The sequence below is a fragment of the Notamacropus eugenii genome, chromosome 3, assembly GCF_028372415.1.
Source record: "Notamacropus eugenii isolate mMacEug1 chromosome 3, mMacEug1.pri_v2, whole genome shotgun sequence".
NCBI classification, from domain to species: domain Eukaryota; kingdom Metazoa; phylum Chordata; class Mammalia; order Diprotodontia; family Macropodidae; genus Notamacropus; species Notamacropus eugenii.
In genome coordinates this window covers 273429112-273449321 of record NC_092874.1, presented here as the reverse complement: position 1 = coordinate 273449321, position 20210 = coordinate 273429112, and the positions used below count along the sequence as shown (strand labels likewise).

At 37.0% G+C, this 20210-nt stretch overlaps 1 protein-coding gene across 1 annotated transcript; it reads left to right on the top strand.

The window, feature by feature from the left end:
• Positions 1-2584: 2584 nt before the first annotated feature.
• LUM (lumican) lies at positions 2585-16540 on the top strand. Its single transcript, XM_072655555.1, has 3 exons — positions 2585-3040; positions 7426-8317; positions 15691-16540. Exons 2-3 carry the CDS (start codon positions 7447-7449, stop codon positions 15843-15845), a joined length of 1026 nt encoding a protein of 341 aa, XP_072511656.1. The 5' UTR covers positions 2585-3040; positions 7426-7446; the 3' UTR covers positions 15846-16540.
• The last annotated feature ends 3670 nt before the right edge of the window (positions 16541-20210 follow it).

The following is a 20210-nucleotide window of genomic DNA, read 5'->3' as shown; positions in this document are numbered from 1 at the left end:
ATATATGCAGATTTGTATGTGTACATGGATATATGTGTGTAGGCAGAGGGTACAGGGTGAGCTGAATATGAAGGGAGAATAACTAAAAAATAAAATTTACTATTGAGTGGAATGTACTAGGAGTAAGCGAAAGGAAGAGGTAGAATGTAGCTAGAAAGAGCTTCTACAGTAGAGGGGAAGAGGGAGAAGATGAAAGGAAATAATTGAGCCTTACTCTCATGGGATTTGTCTTAAGTAGAGAATAACACACTCAGTTGGATACAGAAATCTATTTTATTCTGCCGGAAGGCAAGGTGGAATGAGATAGGAGAGGGAAGATAATAGAAGGGACAGCAAATTGGGGAAAGGGATAATCAAAAGCAAATATTGTTGCTGGAGGACAGGTCAAGGGAAAGAATGGAATAAAAGGGGAACAGAATGGGACAGAGGGAAATGTGGTTAGTCCTTAACAACCTAGCTATTATGGTAATGTTTTGTACTATCACACATATATGACCTATATTGAATTGCTTGTTTTCTCAATGAGGGTAGGTGGGGAGGGAGGAAAGGAGAGAATATGGAACTCAAAGCTTTAATAAAGAATGTTAAAAATTGTTTTAAAATGCAACTGGAAAATAAGATATACAGGCAGTGGGGTATAGAAATCTATTTTGCCTTACAGGAAAATAGAGGGGAAAGGAATGGAAGTGGGGGGGTAACAGAAGGGAAGACAGATTGCAGAAGGGGTGAGTGGGGTGTATGCTGTCCTAGGCTGGGGGTAGGGAGAGATGAGGAGAAAAGTTTGAATTTACATTCTTGTGGAAATGAATGGTGAGAACTGAAAAATAAATATATATTTAGAAAAGAAAAAAAAAAGACTAGATTTCAACAATAGAGTGAAACAAACCCTGATTCATAGCATTTGTTGATTTCTGAAATGTAAATGTTTGCACTCAAAATATAGCAATTTCCTTTCATGAGTCAGTTTCAGCTGGTTCCAGCACACCTTTGCTAGTAGGGTCCTTAGAAGTCATTTGGCAAATACAAGATCTTCATTGTATAGATAAGAAAGCTGAGGCTCAGAGAGATGAAAAGAACTTTTTTTAAAGGACACTCAGGCTATACATATATATGTATATGCATATGTATATGTGTATATGTGTGTACATGTGTATATATGTGTGTATGTATGTGTGTATGTGTACACACACACAGACACACCAGGGATGAGATGCAACCTAGGTCTACTGATTCTAAAGTCAGTGCTTTTTTTACAAGATGAAGTTGTCAGTCAACAGGTATTTATTCAGTGTTAACTATCTGCTAGACACTGTGCAAAGCATAATGTAATATAATACAGGCAAAGGCAAACACATGGTTTCTGTCTTCAAGGAGTTCATACTGTTTCCTAGGTACATACAAATATTCACACATAAGCACATATGTGTGTGCATGTGTGTGCAAATGGAAGTAGGAGGCTCTAGGAAAAATCCATTGCAGAAAGCTGGATTTGAGCTGAGTCCTGAAGGAAGCCAGAGAAACCAACAGATCCTTCTAATTCTAAATCTATGATTTTATGACCATCAATTTTCCTTGTATTCTATTCATTCATTTCATCTTTTTAAGATCAAGCCATTACTGCTGTTTCTGTTTGGCAGCAGGACATGGAATGTAATAAGTTCTGAAGCCTACATAATGATTATCAGCAATCAATGTGGAACTATGAAGGAAAAGAAAAAAAAATCATCAGGGAAGCATGTTAGGAAGAGAAGGTGAGCTTGGTTACATTGCAAGGATGAAGAATGACTGGTGGATACATACTAACATCATAATGTCAAGAATAAGAATCAGGAATGCCTCTAATATGTGGGCTTTTCACAAACTCATAGGAAGGCATTTTAGGCAAGAATTACATGTAAGAAGGGCAGGCATAGGACCATAGCTTTTTTTTTTTATTGTTTGTTTGCTTGTTTTATTTTCAGTTGAGGAACTGCAACCTACAGAGATTCAGTGGTTTGCCCAGAGTCACACAGCTAGTGTCTGTGACAGAATTTGAACTCAGATTTTACTGACTCCAAGCTCAATACCACTATACACCACCTACCACAGACTGTTACAACATAAATATGCCATGATTCACATAGTTGAAGAGAATAACAAAACTGATGACCATTCCATTTGATGGGCTATTTGAATATATGCAAATTTTTGAATGATACTTGATGCCCTTGGTTCTCTTTGAAAATGAGGACCAATAATTATATATAATTAAGTACTCAAATTTTGTTCATAATGGATCCCCTGTGACAGAATGGAAGTTCTTTAAGGGAACTTAGTGGCTCATTTTTGTCCTTTCATCTCCTGTACGCATTGCCTTGCACATAAAGAATATTTGTCAGATTCACTTGACTTGAATTGGATCAAATTAAATTGACCTGGCCTTTCTGTATCTTAAAAGAGACCCTAGAATAGAGTGCCTTTAATCTGAGCTATTTTGCCTTTGTTGAAGATACACAACTACTCTGCCATTGACGTGGTGGAAATTCAAACCAGGCAGTGAGAATGAGTCAGGCAGCTGATAAAAAAAGAAAGAATGAAGCCAAAAAGGGAAAACTCTGGCTGTAATTGAAATGTCCACGTCTTGTCTTGCATACCTTCTGCAAAAAGTGGAGACTGTTTGCAAACTGTTCATATCAATGCATATCTCTTCTCCGTTCCATAGGGAGACCAGCTGGGCTGTCCTTGAATAAGGCGCCCACCTGCACTTCATTAAAGATTAGGACTTGTTCCTTCCACACCAGACGCTCAACCACGATGACATAACTCCATTCAGAGGACTGCCTGACTCCCCACCACACACACACACACACACACACACACACACACACATACACACACACACTCACGCACGCACACACACACACAGAGTTCTACAGCTCTTGTATCACCAAGAATCTGGCAGTCAGTTCCCTACTGACATAGTTCACGGCGTGTATTGGGTGATCCTGATCCTTATTGCGTCTGGTCTGGGAATTGAAGAGAGCAGTTTCAAGGCAGTAAGGTAAGCTCTGTTGAATGCTTTAACTATGAGAGAGACAGAGGGGAGAGAGAGAGAGAGAGAGAGAGAGAGAGAGAGAGAGAGAGAGAGAGAGAGAGAGAGAGAGAGAGAGAGAGAGAGAGAGAGAGAGAGAGAGAGAGAGAGCTGGATAGTTGGTAAGAAGCTTGTCCCAGGAAAACAAAAAATGTCCCAGCAACTTTGCCAGTAAGAGTGAGAGCAGCAAATCAAGGTTTTGTCCAGTTGCTTTCACATTTTGTGGCAAATACCTTCCACGTTTTATGAATGAGAGAAGAACTGTTCATGGCATTTTCTGTTTTATTGGGGGAGGGTACTTCTAAGAAGACTTTATGTCTACAAGGAGGGGAAGGTGATATTAAACAGGACCCAGAGAACATTACTGGAATTTAGAAGATTTTTACCTCCTCACTGTTTTCACTGGAATTAATTAAGGTAGAGGACATTGAAAACAAACCCCAAATAATTTTAAATTAATTTATCATTATTATAAATTTATATTGGGAAAAATGAACATTGGTGCAAGATAAAGAAATATGAGTTCTTCTATAAATTCCCCACTGGATAAACAACCAGAGAATCATAAATTCATAGATGGAAAGCTTGGAAGAGATGTTAGAGGCCATTGAACCTAAGCTTTTTATTTTGCAGAAGAGGAAACTGAAACTCAGAAAAATTATGTGATTCATGTGAGGTCATACATCTGAGATGAAATCTGAATGCAGATGTTCTTGGATCCACGTTTGATGACCTATTCACTAAGTTACTCTGTCTTCATTGATTTTCACAATGCTTTGAGAATGTGATTCCTGGAGTATTTCTGAAAGGGACATTTATAGACACCATGCAAGAAAGTAATACTATCTAACATTTATGATATTATGAGATTATGTGGAGCTTCAATTTTTGCAAGCGATTTTACATAGAATATTTCATATAATGTTGCTTGATATATACCCCTCCTTTCCCACCCCGACAGTAGCACTTCTTTTGTAGTTAACAAACGTTTGGGGGGAAAAAATTAAGAAAAAAAAACCCAGACGTATGACCAATATCCATCCCCATAGAAGATTCATTATAAAGTGCCAAGTTATGTTTGACTTCACATTATTTCTTCCTACCAATATTCATCCCCCATCAAAAATATGAAAGCATTTTTCTTTGCACTCCTGGGCTATAATAGAGACAATGTCTGTATAGAGAATGCACTGAGTAGATAGTAAAATGCTATGAGTATCTTACTGACCAAGAAAGCCAAATCTTTCTGATGTAGATTGATAAAGAAAGACAGAACTATCTGAAGTGATGATTTTAGGGTTGGAGGAAGGGAGATATTACCATTGGTTAATTTTGTTACAATGCTATGTAATTATTAATTTACCCAAGTCTGGTCAGCAAACACAGTCTACTATTAAGCATCCACATTCAGAATATTTATAACAAGCTGTTTAGTTTCTATATTGGATTGGTGGAAATATTTCATGGCTACAAGTGAAAACAGTACAGATTTACTTTGCTCTTTACACATCTTAAGTTAATTACAGATGCTTAGGAGAGGGATAGTGATGAATATCACATTCTCTTCTGATTTTTCACACAGAGGAATTAAGATCCATCTTATTTTAAAATTGACTCAGTCAGATGCAAGCTTTGTTCATCCATGACTTTCCATCTGCAAAGACCCAGTTCCAACACATTCCCTAAGGCCGCCATTCGTATTTCATGCTGCGTAAGCTGCTGACTTCACCAGGTGTATGAGAGTAGCTATAATGTAATAGAAAACTGAACTGAGAGTCTGGAAACCTAGTCTCGGCTCTTCCTAAATTTCTGTGTGACCTTGTAATAGTCCCTTCACTTCTCTGAGCCTCATTTTCTTCCACAATCTCTTCTAGCACTGGAGTTCTATGATTCCATAGTCTTACCAAACTCTACCACAGATAATGGAATATGATGAATGCAACCATTTTCTCAAGATTTTTCAGTCTCCGATTCCCCTTGCCCCCTTTCATCTATCCACACTGTCTCTAAGATTTTATTATACCTCACAATTTACAGTCATGGACCTACAACTGGAGAGGTCCTCAGAATCCATCTCCCTCGTATTACAGTTGGAAAAAATTAGGTGACTGACCCAAGGTAACATAGTTTGTAAAGATTATATGACAATAAAGCTACATACACACACACACACACACACACACACACACACACACACACACACACACACATATATATATGGGACTTCAGAGGCTGTATAGTTCAACATCCTTTTTTTACAGTTGAGGAAATTGAGGCACTGAGACATTAAATGATTTGCCTAGGATCACATAGGAAATGTTTAAGATGGCATCTGAACTCAGGTCTTTCTGATTCCAAGCCTATCCACTGATTCAAGTTGCATCCCTTCTGTTCCTATGATAAAATTAAAAGTTTTGATGAAATCCCTCCTCCCTCCCACTTCTGTTCTGAGCAATCAATCCCAAGTAGTGACTGTTGCCCTTTAAGGTCTTGGCAGGATGGCAGTTGAGGAGCTTCAGATCCCTGAGAAATAGAAGTTTGAATCACAAAAAGGGATTAGGGCTATTTCTCTCCAGGTTATGAATTTATTTCTGTGAGTGGAAGGCATGATTTGGGTTGAAATAATGTTCATCTCCAAGAATTCCACTGGGATGCACCTAACCACATCCCCAAATACAACCTCATCTTGCAACACCTTTGCCAAACATTTTTGCCTTTAGCCTCTGATCTTGCAATAATATTAAGCATCTTTTCTCAAAGGAGCACAATACCATTGGTGATGGGTTTACACTCCCTCAACGGCACTGGTGATATTCTTAGACCTTTACTCTCAAGAAGAAATCTTCCCCAACTCGAATAGCTCTCCCTGACGCAATACTAAAATATCAGAGCAGTAATAATTTTAAAGAAATCGTTGCTTTTGCCCTTAACTCTTTGCAAAGCAATGACCAGCCATGTTCTGGAGCTCAGACTTCTAGAGGGTCACTGCAGCTTTTGCTGGAGTTCTTTCTTAGAGAACCTGACTGGAAAAGCTGTTTCATGCACAGCCCAGAAGGGGGCAGAAGAGCATCCAATATAACTCATTAGTTTTTTTCTAGCAATGATACAATTGGAGTTGATCATTTAAATACCACTTTCTTCCTTTAAGTTTTAAATGATATAGCTAGGATTCTTTAAGATAAATAAAGAGAGATTGAGTTTCCTCATAAACATTCTAGACTGAATTTCAAAGGGAAATAATCATACCTTGTTATTTTGAGTAAAAAACAGGGAATGTAACATAGTGGGAGGTGTATTAGTTTTGGACCAAGACCTGGGTTCAAATCCCAGGTCTCCTATATGATGCTTGCCAAGTCACTCAAGCACTCTGTGCTTCATTTCCTTTTCTATAAAATAAGAGGGTTGGAGTAGATGGTCTGTAAGGTCCCTTGAATTTTCTAAACACATGGTTGTATCTCTTTGGGCCTCATTTTGATAATAATAATATTAATAATGGCTAGTATGTATATGGCATGTTACAACTTGGGACGTGCTTTCAGAGGTAGAGGCAAATTTTGTACCCATTTTTACAGATAAAAAAACTGAGGTTTCAAGAAGTTAAATGAGTTGCCTAAAATTGAATTAATGACTAAGGCAGAATTTGAACTCAGATCTTCTTAACTCCAAGTCCAGCCCTCTATCCAATATGTTGCCCAAATGCTTTCAAGTTTCTTTAGCTGCAAAACAAGGAGGTTAGATCAGACAATAATATATTAGCATTGTAATATATTTACATATTATTACATATACTTCTAAAGAATTATATATAATATATCATTATAATATATTGACACATATATAGTACTTTAAGTTTCATGGAATACTTTACAAATATTATCTCATTTTATCCTCACAATAACTCTGGGAGGCAAGTACTATTATAATTCCCAACTTACATTTGAGGAAAATGGAGCAGATGAAGGATTAGTAACTCGCAGAGGGCATTCTTCTTAGTAAGTATCTGAACCTAAGTTTCCTTACTACAGGATCTTTTGCTCTAGCCACTGTTGTGCCACCTAGCTGTTTCTCTGCTGTGCCTTTCAGCTCTATATAAAAGATCCTATGATCTTAAGTCATGCATCCTCCTCAAACTTGTTTCTTCATCTACAAAATAAAGGGGAGTGGTGGATGAGATGGCCTCTAAAATCCCTTGAAGATCTATATCTATGATCCTAAGTCATTCATCCTCCCTGGGCCTCAGTTTCCTAATCTTTAAAAAAGGATGTAGATTAGATGGTATCTGGGATGCCTTTCTACTTCTAGATCTCTAATCCTATGATATTATACATAATGATATTTATTTTTCCCTTACTTAGGGTCCAGAATACCTCAGGAAGATGCATCTAAATGCATTCCTTCTCATGTTGGCACTGATAACTGGCATCAGCTCCCAAGATTACTATGATTTTGATTATCCCTTTTTCATGTCTCAACTGTCTTCACCGAACTGTGCCCCAGAGTGTAACTGTCCAATAAATTACCCAACGGCTATGTATTGTGATGAGCTGAAACTGAAAACCATGCCCATCATACCTCCTGGGATCAAGTATCTTTATCTCCGGAATAACTTGATTGAGTCCATCGAAGAGAAAGCATTTGAGAACGTCACTGATCTCCAGTGGCTCATCCTTGATAACAACCGCTTGGAAAACTCCAAGATCAAGGGAAGAATCTTCTCCAAGCTGAAACAACTCAAAAAACTACACATCAACCACAATAACTTGACTGAAGTGGTGGGCCCTCTTCCCAAATCTCTGGATGACCTGCAGCTGGCCTATAACAAAATCACCAAGATCTCTCCCTCCTTCTTTGATGGTCTCATCAACCTGACATTTGTCAACCTTCAGCACAACCAGTTGAAAGAGGATGCAGTCTCAGCAGCTTTTAAGGGCCTGAAGAAACTTGAATATCTTGACTTGAGCTTCAATCAGTTGTCCAAGCTGCCCAATGGACTTCCCATTTCTCTGCTGACGCTTTACCTAGATAATAATAAAATCAGCAATATACCCGATGAGTATTTCAAGCGCCTTAGTGCCCTCCAGTACCTACGGTTGTCTCACAATGAGTTAGCTGATGGTGGCATCCCAGGCAACTCTTTCAACGTCTCTACTCTGATTGAGTTGGATCTCTCCTATAATAAGCTGAAGAAAATCCCTGCTGTCAATGAAAACCTTGAAAATTATTATCTCGAGGTCAATGAGATTGATAGTAAGTTTAAATTCCTGTTTGTGTTTCATGGATACATTCACTATGATGACAAATACATATGCCATCTTTTTAATGCACATGTATATCTGTGTCCACTTCTGAAGGTTGAGATGGAAGTTTGCCTAGCCTCATGGCTCAAAATCCCTGACTCATTTTACTAAGTCATTTAGCCTCTCTGGGTTTTAATTTCCTAGTCCATAAAATGAGAGAGCTAGACTAGATGACTTATGAGGTATCTTCTAGCTATAAATCTATGAAGCTATGAATTCCTAAAGATAAAGATATATCGTATATGACCTTGAATCATATGGTCCGAAAATTTTGTTGGTATTAAGTGATTTTTCAGTATTGCCTGACTCTTTATTACCTTATTTTGGCTTTTCTTGGCAAAGATACTGATGTAATTTGCCATTTCTTTCTCCAGGTCTGAAAATAGCTTCCCATTATTGATAACACCTAAAAATCTTCACTAAGTGATGATATGTATATTTCTGGCCAATGTACCAAAAGAAGTATGAGTGCTTTCACTGAAAGAGAATGATAGTACCCAGGACATTCAGGAATGTTTGGTCTGGAAATGCAGGGTTCAAATTTGAAAATTCTCTGCTGCTTACTGTCCATGAAGCTTTGGATGAGTCACTTCACACACCTCCGGCCCCATGTTTCAGTTCCCTCATCTGGAAAAGAAGATTGGGTTCTAAATCTATGATCTATTACTAGATTGCCTGCAATGGAACACAAGCTACCTTCTCTAAGATACAGGAGTTTAAGGGCCATTTTCTCATCTATTTCTAAAAAAAAATAGATAGGATAACAAAAATAATAGGGTAACCTCCTTTACCCCTTATGATACTGGATGACTGTTGTCTCTGTCAGGCATTGTTCTTTACTTTCCCCAGGTTTTACAGGAAGTTGCTCTAAAGCAGAGTTAAACTCTGATTGGAGTAGGGGATATATTTGGCAAGCATATTACATGTTTCCTTTTATCACTTTCATTTTTCCTTTTTTTCCCTCAAATTTCTTCACCTATTTTCTCCCTATGGTTGGTTTTTCCATCACTCCCTGGTTAGAACTCTGACATGATCCATTGTTATTTCTGTTGTCCTGTTCTAAGAATCTTTGCTCAATAATTGGCCTATAGAGGTAATTGAGAAATTAGACTAGATTACGCTTCCTTGCCTTGGGAGTTAGCTCACTTCCTTCACAGAGCACAGTTTACCCAGAACTACAAGCATCTGATTCAAATGATGATAATTAAAAATGAAAATTAGGAAACCACTATAATTTCAACTTCCATTCCCACTATCCCTTTGCTGTCCAAAGCAAAAGTTTGTAATCTGAGATCCGAATGGCCCATGGATAGATATCAGGTGAACTGTAAATTTGGATAAAAGATGATATCTTTATTTTCTCTGACCTCTAGCTGAAATTTATTATGTTTTTCATTATGAATAACAAAAAAAATCATTTTGGAAAGTTCATAGACTTTATCACATTTCCAAAGGGGTCATGTCATAGAAAAATAATTAAGATCTCCAGCTCCAAAGGAATTGGGGACTGTCTTTCAGACAGATTTAGCCTGCAAATAATATGAAGCTATTGAGTACAGTCAGGATTGTCATTTGAAATTGAATAATTGGGACAAGAGAGACAGTTGTCTGGAGAGAACATAGATTTGATTTGGAGTTCTGTGGTTCCTAAAGACAATAGTAGCAGCAAAGAGTGGAAGTTAAAAGGAGAAACATTTTGGCTCCGTATAATAACCCTATTTAAAGGGGTCCTGAATTTATGATTTCATTGATATAGAAAACTCTTGATGTAAGAATTTCTTTCATCAGTTTTGTTGTTGTTGTTTAGTCATGTCCAGTTCTTTGAAACCCTATTTGGCAAAGATACTGGAGTGCTTAACTATTCCTTCTTCAGTTCACTTAACAGATGAGGAAACCCAGGTGAACAAGATGAAGTGACTTACCCAGGGTCATGCAGCCAATGTTTCTGAGAACAAATTTGAACTCAGGTCTTCCTGACTCCAGGTCCACTACTCTATCCACCAAACTACCTAGCTGCCTCCACTACCTAGCTCCTCCACTCCTCCATCAATACAGATCACTAATTCACATGCAACTTAAATCTCTATAAATGTTTTATACTTCAATAAATTTAATAATTTAACTTTTATAATCAGGCTGGGGCACTGATCAGGTTACTTGACCATAGAGAAAGCTGGCATGTGTCAGACAGAATTTGGACTCAACTTCCTGATTACCTTTATTGACTTCATCAGTGGTGTCAAATTCCAATAAAAATTGGAGCCAATAAAATGTATTGACTTAGAAAATCACATATTACCATTATCTATATTTTATTGTATTTTCATTTATTTTGTTAAATATTTTCCCAATTGCATTTTAATTTGGTTGGTCACTACTCAAGAACATTATGATTCTGCTTTTTTAAAAATAATAATAATCACTTATATAGTGTTTTAAGGTTCGCAAAATATTTTGCTGCTATCTCATTTTAGTCTTACAACAGCCTGTAGGAACTACAGACATTGTCATTCCTATTTTACAGCATAGAACGCTGAGGTTTAAATGAAAATGAGTGACTTGCACATGGTCACAAAGCTAGTAAATGTTGCAGATGGGTTCTCAACTCAAATGTTCCTGATTCCCACATTAGCAATGAGAAACAACATGGCACTGTGGAAAGTGTGTTGAACTTAAAGTGTGGAGACATGAATTTAAGCCCTACATTTGATAATTACTAGGTATGTGACTGAGAACAAAGACCTACTATCTTTAGTCACAAAATGTTGTAGACTTTGCCTTAAGGGCTGGTATAACCATCCCCTACTTCCTAAATTATTGTGGCAACAGATGTCATTATGAGTGGTCACAGGATTCCCCCAAGACCATATTTTAGCTAGTGATAGTATTAAAATTAATTAAGGAGTGGATATTAATGCATAGAACAATGGGCCTAGAATTAGGAAACAAGTTCACATCTTAACTAAAACACTTGTTAGCTGTGTGATCCTGTGTGAAGTCACTTAATCTCCGTCTGACTCAATTTCCTCTTTGGCAAAATTAGGATAATCATACTATATACCTCCCAGAGTTGCTGCAAGGGCAAAATGGCATAATATGTGTATTCTTGGGCTAGTCACTTAATGTTTCTTAACCTCCATTTCTTCATATGGAAAAGGAGAAAAATAATAGTGTGCTTTCTCCCATGGTCATTTCCAGAAGGAAAAATGAGATATTTGTAAAGCTCTGAGCAAACCTTAAAGGCCTAAATTCTATCTATGTATCCATGCAACTATGTATCTATGTATCTGTATATGTATGCATTTATCCATCTATCAGTCTATGTATCTGTCTGTCTATCTATCTATCATCTATCTATCTATCTATCTATCTATCTATCTATCTATCTATCTATCTATCTATCTATCTATTTATCTTTGTTGTGGTTGGTTTTACCGTTCTTAGAGTCCTATAAGTGTTATGGCAGAATTTTAATAGTTATGAAATACACAAGGTGGTTATAGTCCTGGACTGAACTGAGGTCTGGTAATCCAGACTCTTGTTTTCACTACCAAAGTGATATGGTGAAAAGAGCACCCAAAGTTGGGCCCTATTTCAAGTTCTTCCATGAGTTACTGGTATAAGCTTGAGCAAGGTAACTAAAGTCTTTGTGCCTTTCCACACGTGCAAAATGGAAAAGTAACACTGGAGTATGTTAAGGGTCTGTCCAAGTAAAAGCATTCTATGATTGTAGGGAAGTGTTTAGTGTAGGTAAGAGAAAGAATATATTAATATAATATTAATGTGATATTATATTAATTATATGCACATAATTAATACATTAAAAACATATAATTTAATATTGAGAGAGTCAGGGGACCACAATTTTAGATCTGGAGGAGGTGTTAGAGCTAATTGATTCCATATTTTTGAGTTCCCTTACATTACAAATGAGGGGACTGGATTCCAGAGAAACTGAATGCTTGTCTAGAGTTATACAGATAATTAAGTACTTAAGACAGGATTCAAACTCAGGTTTTCTTGCTTTTAAGTTTAGGACTCAGTTTTTGATAACAGACTTCTTCTAAGATGTGATATTGATTTTAAAATATATTATTTTTCAGACTTTGTATTATAATAAGTGTTTAATTTGGATAAGAGATTTGGCTTTTTCTATGAACTTAGATACTTGGGAGCCATATGACCATGAACAAATCACTTATCTTCTATAAACCTTCATTTCCCTCTTTTTTCCCCAATGTGTGAAGTCATCTGGTGGGAAAAGCTGGTAAAGAATGACAGCTATTTTTCTAACTTATAGTCTTTGAAAATTACCTAGAGCACTGAGAGGTTTTGTGACTTATTCAAGGTCAAATAGACCATTCATGTCAGAAGTGGGGCTTACACATAAGTTTTTCTCACTCCAAGGTCAACACTATGTACACTCCACTGTGATGTCTCTGTTTTCTATAAAGCTTTTCAAGAACTTCTCTGTGAAGTGGGAAAAACAATGTATCTATCAGATAGATAGATAGACAGACAGACAAACAGACAGATAGATGATAGATAGATAGACAGATAGATAGATAGACAGACAGACAGAGACTATCTACTTCGCAAGCCTAGGAAGATGCGAATTATCATTGAAAGCAACATTTGTGATTGCATTGGCACATAAAATTTCTGTTGAGCAAACTCCCTCTACTGAAGCAATTTTATAACTGTTCTGAAACTCAGAGTTTCAGAAAGCTTCTTGGGACAGTAAGAGATTAAGTTACTTATCCAGGGTCACATAGCCAGTACGAATCATAAGCAGAGCTTGAACCTAGGTCTTTATCCATAAAGTCATGCTGTTTTGTTGTTATTAGTAGTAGTGGCAGTGGTGGTAGTGGTAGTTGTAGTAGTAGTAATACTAATAGCAGTAGGAGTAGTAGTGGTGGTGGTGGCAGTGGTTGTAGTAGTAGCAGTTGAACTTAGAAATATTTGTATATTTCAGCACATTAAATATACTTGAAAACAGCAAATTTCTTTCTTTAAGTTTGAATAATTCAGGATTTTCCCTTGTCAGTCTATACTCCAACCTTAAAGAGTTAAAGTTAGCAACATTTCACTATACTGTGGAATTTTCAGTTGGAAACAACTGGCAGTATTGGGTTGTCATTACTTGACTTATTATTATTTGGCAATCAGACAGCACTAATTCTGCATTCCATCTGGACCACTGTCAAGTCAAGAACGTGCTGAATATCACAGTTGGCAATCACCATGTCCTCCACAAGTACACCACAACCTACTTAGGGTTAGACCAGTCTCTTGCTATGCTGCTAAGTTCTGTATCGTATTCCAGAGTTTCTCATGAGTATCACTTCTCATATCTTTAGCCAGGATGGTGTGGAAACCAATCAAATACATGGATAGCTACCATATTTGGATGCTAGATTGGAAAATGCCCTAACTTAGGACTCAAAATACATAAGTCCAAGTTCTGTTTTTTTCCAACTAGTAATGATTAGCTACATAACACTTAAATGCTTACAATTATTTTTTCCTTGAAACAACCTTGTATGGTAGATAGTATACATTCTGGGTTTTTGTTTGTTTTGTATTTTACTCTATATTCCCTCATTTTCCTTGCTAGAGATCGATTTCTTCATTTGTCTGTCAGGGGTAATAATTCTTATCTGCCCTTCTTCACAGATCAAATAAGATGGTGCATATGAAGAATGTGCTTCATAAACTGAAAAGTATGGAAAATAGAATGAGTGACAGAAAGAAGTTCAAAGATTATGCCAACTCCCTCCTTTATAAGATGAGGAGGAAATTAATGTCTTGGGAAGTTAAGTGACATCCAAAGTCACACAGACAAAAAGTGTCAGGTCAAATTGGAACGTAGGTTCTCTCTCTTCAGGAATTGTGCTTTCCACTATGCCATTTTGACTCTCCAGCCCTACATATGCATACACACACAGACACACATATATACACACATGTACATGCACACATGCACATACAAATGCATACTTTTTATATTGTCTCTATGCACTCAAGAAACCCCAACTCCAAATTCCAAGCTCTTTTTAAAGTTTATGATTGCAACATTTCATTAATTACAGTTTATTCACATGCAGATGCCATCTAATATTTGAGTTTGAGCCATTGTGGTCTCACAAACCAGATTATATAAGCAATGGTGGAGGGAACTTGATGAAAGTGGTTTTGACCAGAGAAGAGAAGATTTGGACTATATTTTCCAATAGGTGTACCACACCAAAATACTTCACCACAAGGGCATGATTTGTCTTTTCCAAACTTTTTCTTTTTTCCCATACACTTCTCTCTGGCCTAATGCTTTCCAGCCACTAATGAACTGTACTCAGTAGGTGCAAAAATAATAGATATTCAGTAGATCAAATAATAGGAAAGAGAATCTTAAAATATTAGCAACAAAATATTAGGAGAAAGTGTCAAAAGCTTATTCTCTATAGCCGTTGTTCTGTTCTGCATAAACTCTAGCTCTCACTCCTAATCAATGACTTTCTAGTCCTTAGAATCATACTTTGCACTCAACAGATAAGTAGATATTGAATTGAATGTTTTCCGTCCTTCCTTCCCTCTTCCTTTTCTTTCTATCTCCATTTCTTTTTTCTTTCTTTATTGCTTTTTTCTTTCCCTTTCTCTCTCTCTCTCTCTCTCTCTCTCTCTCTCTCTCTCTCTCTCTCTCTCTCTCTCTCTCTCTCTCTCTCTCTCTCTCTCTCTCTCTCTCTGTCTCATGGGGTTAGCTTAAGTACTATTTTCTGCTTGATTAGCCTGGGACATAGAAGGCACTTAATAGATACTTACGATAAAGAGACTCCCTCTAAGAAAAAAGATACGGAATTTTTAGCTTATATAATGATAGAGATTTGCTTCAGTGGGGTCCATGGCTAGTATCAGAAGTGGGTCTTAGATCAGGTCATCCTTATTCTGGAGCTAAATCTCTATCAATCAATAAATATTTCTTATTTGCCTACTCTGTGTCAAGCATTGTACCATAAAAAAGTTATGGAATGTATTATGGTGAAGAAAAACAAGAACTCTATTTAGAGGACCTTAATTAACCACCCTAGGCCTCAGTTTCCTATTTGTGAAATGAGGAGAAAGGGCTTAGTGATTTCTTCCCACTGCAGTTTGTTAACTGCAGTTTGTTACTTATTAATTTCTCTCACATAGGAGGAAGTTTATTTTGCTGTTTTTGATGAAGATTAGTAGTATATTCAATATATTATAATCATAGCTTGTTCCACTTAGTGTTTTCTAAGTCTGAACAAAGCAGGTTTCTAAGTTTCCCTACTTCTTGTCTTCCAGAATTTGAAGTAAAGAGTTTCTGCAGGGTCCTGGGTCCTTTATCCTATTCCAAGGTCAAACACCTACGCCTGGATGGAAACCTCCTCAATCGAGCTAAGTTGCCATCAGAAATGTATGATTGTCTCCGGGTAGCCAATGACATCACGCTGGAATGAGATGAGAATTCTTTATAAGTGTTCATACTTAGAGATTTGTCTAGGAATAACACTTTACAGTTAGAATTTCCAAACAAAGTCTCCATTTTCTTACTATCAAATTCACTGATGTTTACTACTAAGAATTTTATGATCTGGGGGAAAATGTTTTGTAAACATTGTAACTGAATTTTTTTAAAGAAATAAGATGAAAGGCAGGCCTGCTTCATCACAAACACACATATACACACAGCACTGAGTGCTTTTTGTGAATTTTAACTTGGCTAGTCAGAAATCTCCTAAATGTCATGTAATGTCACCATTCTCAAGTGACAAGGAAAGCAGATGCATTTTTGGATACCCAAATATTACCTTAAAAGGCCCAAAGCTTAAACCATTGAGTCAAAGTAAATCCCTCTCACTAAACTTAACATTTTTTTTCTGTATGTTAAAGCACAAAAATGATATTTTTAAGCTGAATTAAAGTTTTCACTAGCAAATGCTCATTCTGAAAACTATTTAACTAAAGCCATGGACCACATGAATGGATGGAAGTATTTTCATTTAAAAAAAAATTTACATGTGCACTTACGTAGTGAGATTTTTCTCATTTAGAATGATTATTTCACTGTAAGTCATTTATACATGTTTCTGTTCAATTATTTGCATGCTATGCTTAGCCCGCTAATGGAAAAATAAAACATAGCAAAATATTATTGTGTTGTCAATAGCCTTTTGAAATATATTTCACTCTTATAAACAATTGAAAATGATGGGTTTTAGGTTCAAAGACAGTTGAAGGCTTTTGCGGTTCAACAATTTTAATATAAGATTACCAACTAAATAAATTGTTCCTTATCGTGTAGTTTCAATGTATCTTTAAATTCAACTTATAATATGCGAGTATAATATACAAAGCCATTAAGGTAGTAATCATTTCTCCCAGTTTTGAGTAACAACTACCCATTTAATTACTTTTAGGAGTGACAGAGGAAATTACCTGGGTGACGTTTTGCTGTTTGTTTGTATTCAGTCACTTTTCAATCTTATTCTACTCTTTGTGACCCCATTTAGGATTTTCTTGGCAAAGATGCAGGTGTGGTTGGCCATTTCCTTCAGCTAAGGAAAGTGAGGCAAACAGAGTTAAATGACTTGCCCAGAGTGACACAGTTAGGAAGTATCTGAGGCCGGATGTGAACTCAGGTCCTCCTGACTCCAGATTTGGACTTTATCTACTACATCACATAGCTGTCTCCTATTTTGCCTTAGGCAAATTACTTAAGTTTCTTGGGCTTTGGTTTACTCACTGAAAAATTAAAGAGTTACTCCTTACTTCTGTGGAGGATTTTGGAGAATCACAAAAAAGATGGAGCTGCTGTCTTTCTGTTAGGTACATTAGGTCTGTAATATACACCCACACCCACACCCATACCCACACCCACACACCCACACCCACCCACACCCACACACACACACACCCACACACACACACACACACACACACACACACACACATATGTTAATTATTGAAGGCCTGAGGACATCTAGATCATTTCAAAAGGTATGTATAGATGAGGGCAGCTGGATGGTACAGCAGATGAAGTGCTGGACCTGGAGTCAAGAAGACCTGGGCTCTATTCTGTCCTTAGACACTTAATAGCTGTCTGACCTTGAGCAAGTCACTTAACCTTATTCTCCTCAGTTTCCTTATCTGTAAAATGGGCTGCAGAAGGAAATGGCAAACCACTCCATTCCCTTTGCCAAGAAATCATCAAAGGGAATCACAAAGAAGTTGGACACGACTGAACAACAACATGTTAGGATGGGGACTATGAAAAGAGGGGTCATGAGCTATTTTTAAGGTTCAAACACCATCAAAACACTTAACCATTTCCTCAAAGCCTCTTTCCTTGCTGTTCATCCTTCATTCTCAAACAGGACCAATGATATCAAGAGTGTGATGTCTTGACTTACTCATGAATTGGATTTAAGTGAGACCTCTTAAAATGAGACTGGATTTAAAATGCAATGATGAAAGTTTGAAATATGGCTCTGCCACTCCTTACCTATTGACTCTTGGTAAATTATTTCCTCTTTTGAAACTCAGTATGCTCATTTGTAAAATGAGAGTTTCACTGTATGCTTAATAAAATTCCTTCTAGGTATCTTCTGCTTCTATGAATTTCACAATTGTAAGTTTAGTTATTAGTGTTATTATTAGTTCATTATAAACACTGAATATGGATTCATTATAATGTTGCCATGGATCTGCATTCTCTTTAATTCAAGAAGTATTTACTGAGTACCTGCTTTGTGCTAATCAATATGCTAGGCCCTAGGGTATACAAAAGAAATAGCTGCATCTTCATAGACAGTTTTTGATCACACACAATTTGGCACTAAACCAATTGATGTTGAGCAATATGGAATACAGTGGTCGTCAGGTGTAGACTAGACTCTTCCTCTTCTATCCTTGGTTTCCTGACCTTTTACAAAATGACCATGATTCATTTGGCTCTTCCTATATCATCTTTAGAACTGTTGTTAACCACCTGTAAACTAGAATTTGTACTTTGGTCTAGACCCCACAAAGATAAGTCAGCACAAAATGCATACAAAGCAAATACTTAATAGTTTTAGGAGAGAGGAACTAATAAACTGGTGTATGAGGAAAACCCTGATCTACCACTTGAAGGGAGTCTTGAAAGAAAAGTGTAAGATTCTAAAAATAAGATGGGGGGACAGACTGTACAAAGGCATGGAGGTGGGAGATTGAACGTGATAAAGAGGGACTTTGGCTAGAAGGCAGTGGGGTGTAAAGGGAATAATGGGAAATCTACACACCATAAGGAACGATATGTGTTAAGTGGGCTTGATATAATATCAATATATTTCTATATAGCTTGTTTGATTTTTACAACAACCCTGAGACAGGCATAGGGAAAGCATTATTATGCACATTTTACAGATGGTATCAAAAAAAAGAAACAGAGATGTGACCAGTTTCTTCTACAAGAATGGGATTCATTCAGAGGGATCAAATGTCTGTGTTTCTCTGTAATAGATACTATACAAAACTGTGATAACTACATTTTCTCTCCATTTCTTCTTTGGGAAATCAGAGGTAAGCACGGTAGTATCAAATGTGTCCCTGCCACTTTATAATAGACACTATGCAAAAATGGGAAATACTACATTCTGCTACCCATTTCTTCATGTGGAAATCAATAATGAATACAGTCTTTACTAGAAAAGAGGTAGTGATCTAATTTAATGAATTAAATGAATTGATGAAGGAAAGAATATTTATTAAGTACCTATTGTGTGTCAGGTACTGTGTGCTAGGTTTAGAAATCCAAGACTGAAATAATTCAACACGTATTTTCAGTTCCTATTGCTTTCAAGGCTTTATACCAGGCACTGGGGTATTAGAATAAAAATGAAGTTGACGATGTCCCCAAGGGGCCTATCACCAAATAGGGTAAAAGACTTGCCTCCAAATTATTATGACACAATGGATGAGTGTTTTCAACCAAAGGGCTCTGATGAATTGGAAGGGGTCCTTTCACTTGGAGGTGGGACTAGGGAAGGCTTCTAGGAGGAGGTAAAGGTAGAGGGAAGTATTTTAACAGAATGAGAAGAAAAAGGGCCAAGGAGTTCATTCCAGATATGAGAGAGAACGGGGTGGGGAAGGAGTGGAAGCTGGAAGGAAAAGTTTGTATTAAAACAAATAGCTAGGATAGATGATAGTTGTGCTTAGATTGAATATGGAATACATGAAAAATGAATGATGTATTCTAGAACTGAAAGGTAAGTCTAAGTCAGTCCATGGAGAGTTTTGATTGGCAGGACTAAGACTTTGTTGTTATTAAATAGTTTATCGGCCATGTCCAACTCTCTGTGTCCCTATTTGGGGTTTTCTTGGCAAAGATACAAGAAAGGTTTTCCATTTCCTTCTCCAACTCATTTTACATATGAGGAAACTGAGTCTGAAGGCTAAGTGACTTGTCCAGGGTCACACAGCTAGTAAGTCTGAGACCAGATTTGAACTCAGCGAGACAAGTCTTCCTGACTCCAGGTACAGCACACTATCCACTATCCACAGCTCCATCTTGCTGCCCCTAAGACTTTAAACTTTACTAAATCAACAAGGAGTTACTAAAGATTTTTTAAATAGAATTGTGTCTTGGTTAGAATAATGTACCAGGACGATTACCTAGACAGCTGGATCTAGAATGAATTGGAGAAGGGACAGACTAGAGGCATGAAGATGGGAGAAGGAGGTAAACAGAGTAAAGAACAGAAAGAGACCTGCACTGAGTTATCAGTAGTGAGAGTGAAAAGGGGATAGATGTGAGAGATATTTTTGACATAAAATCTACTGTG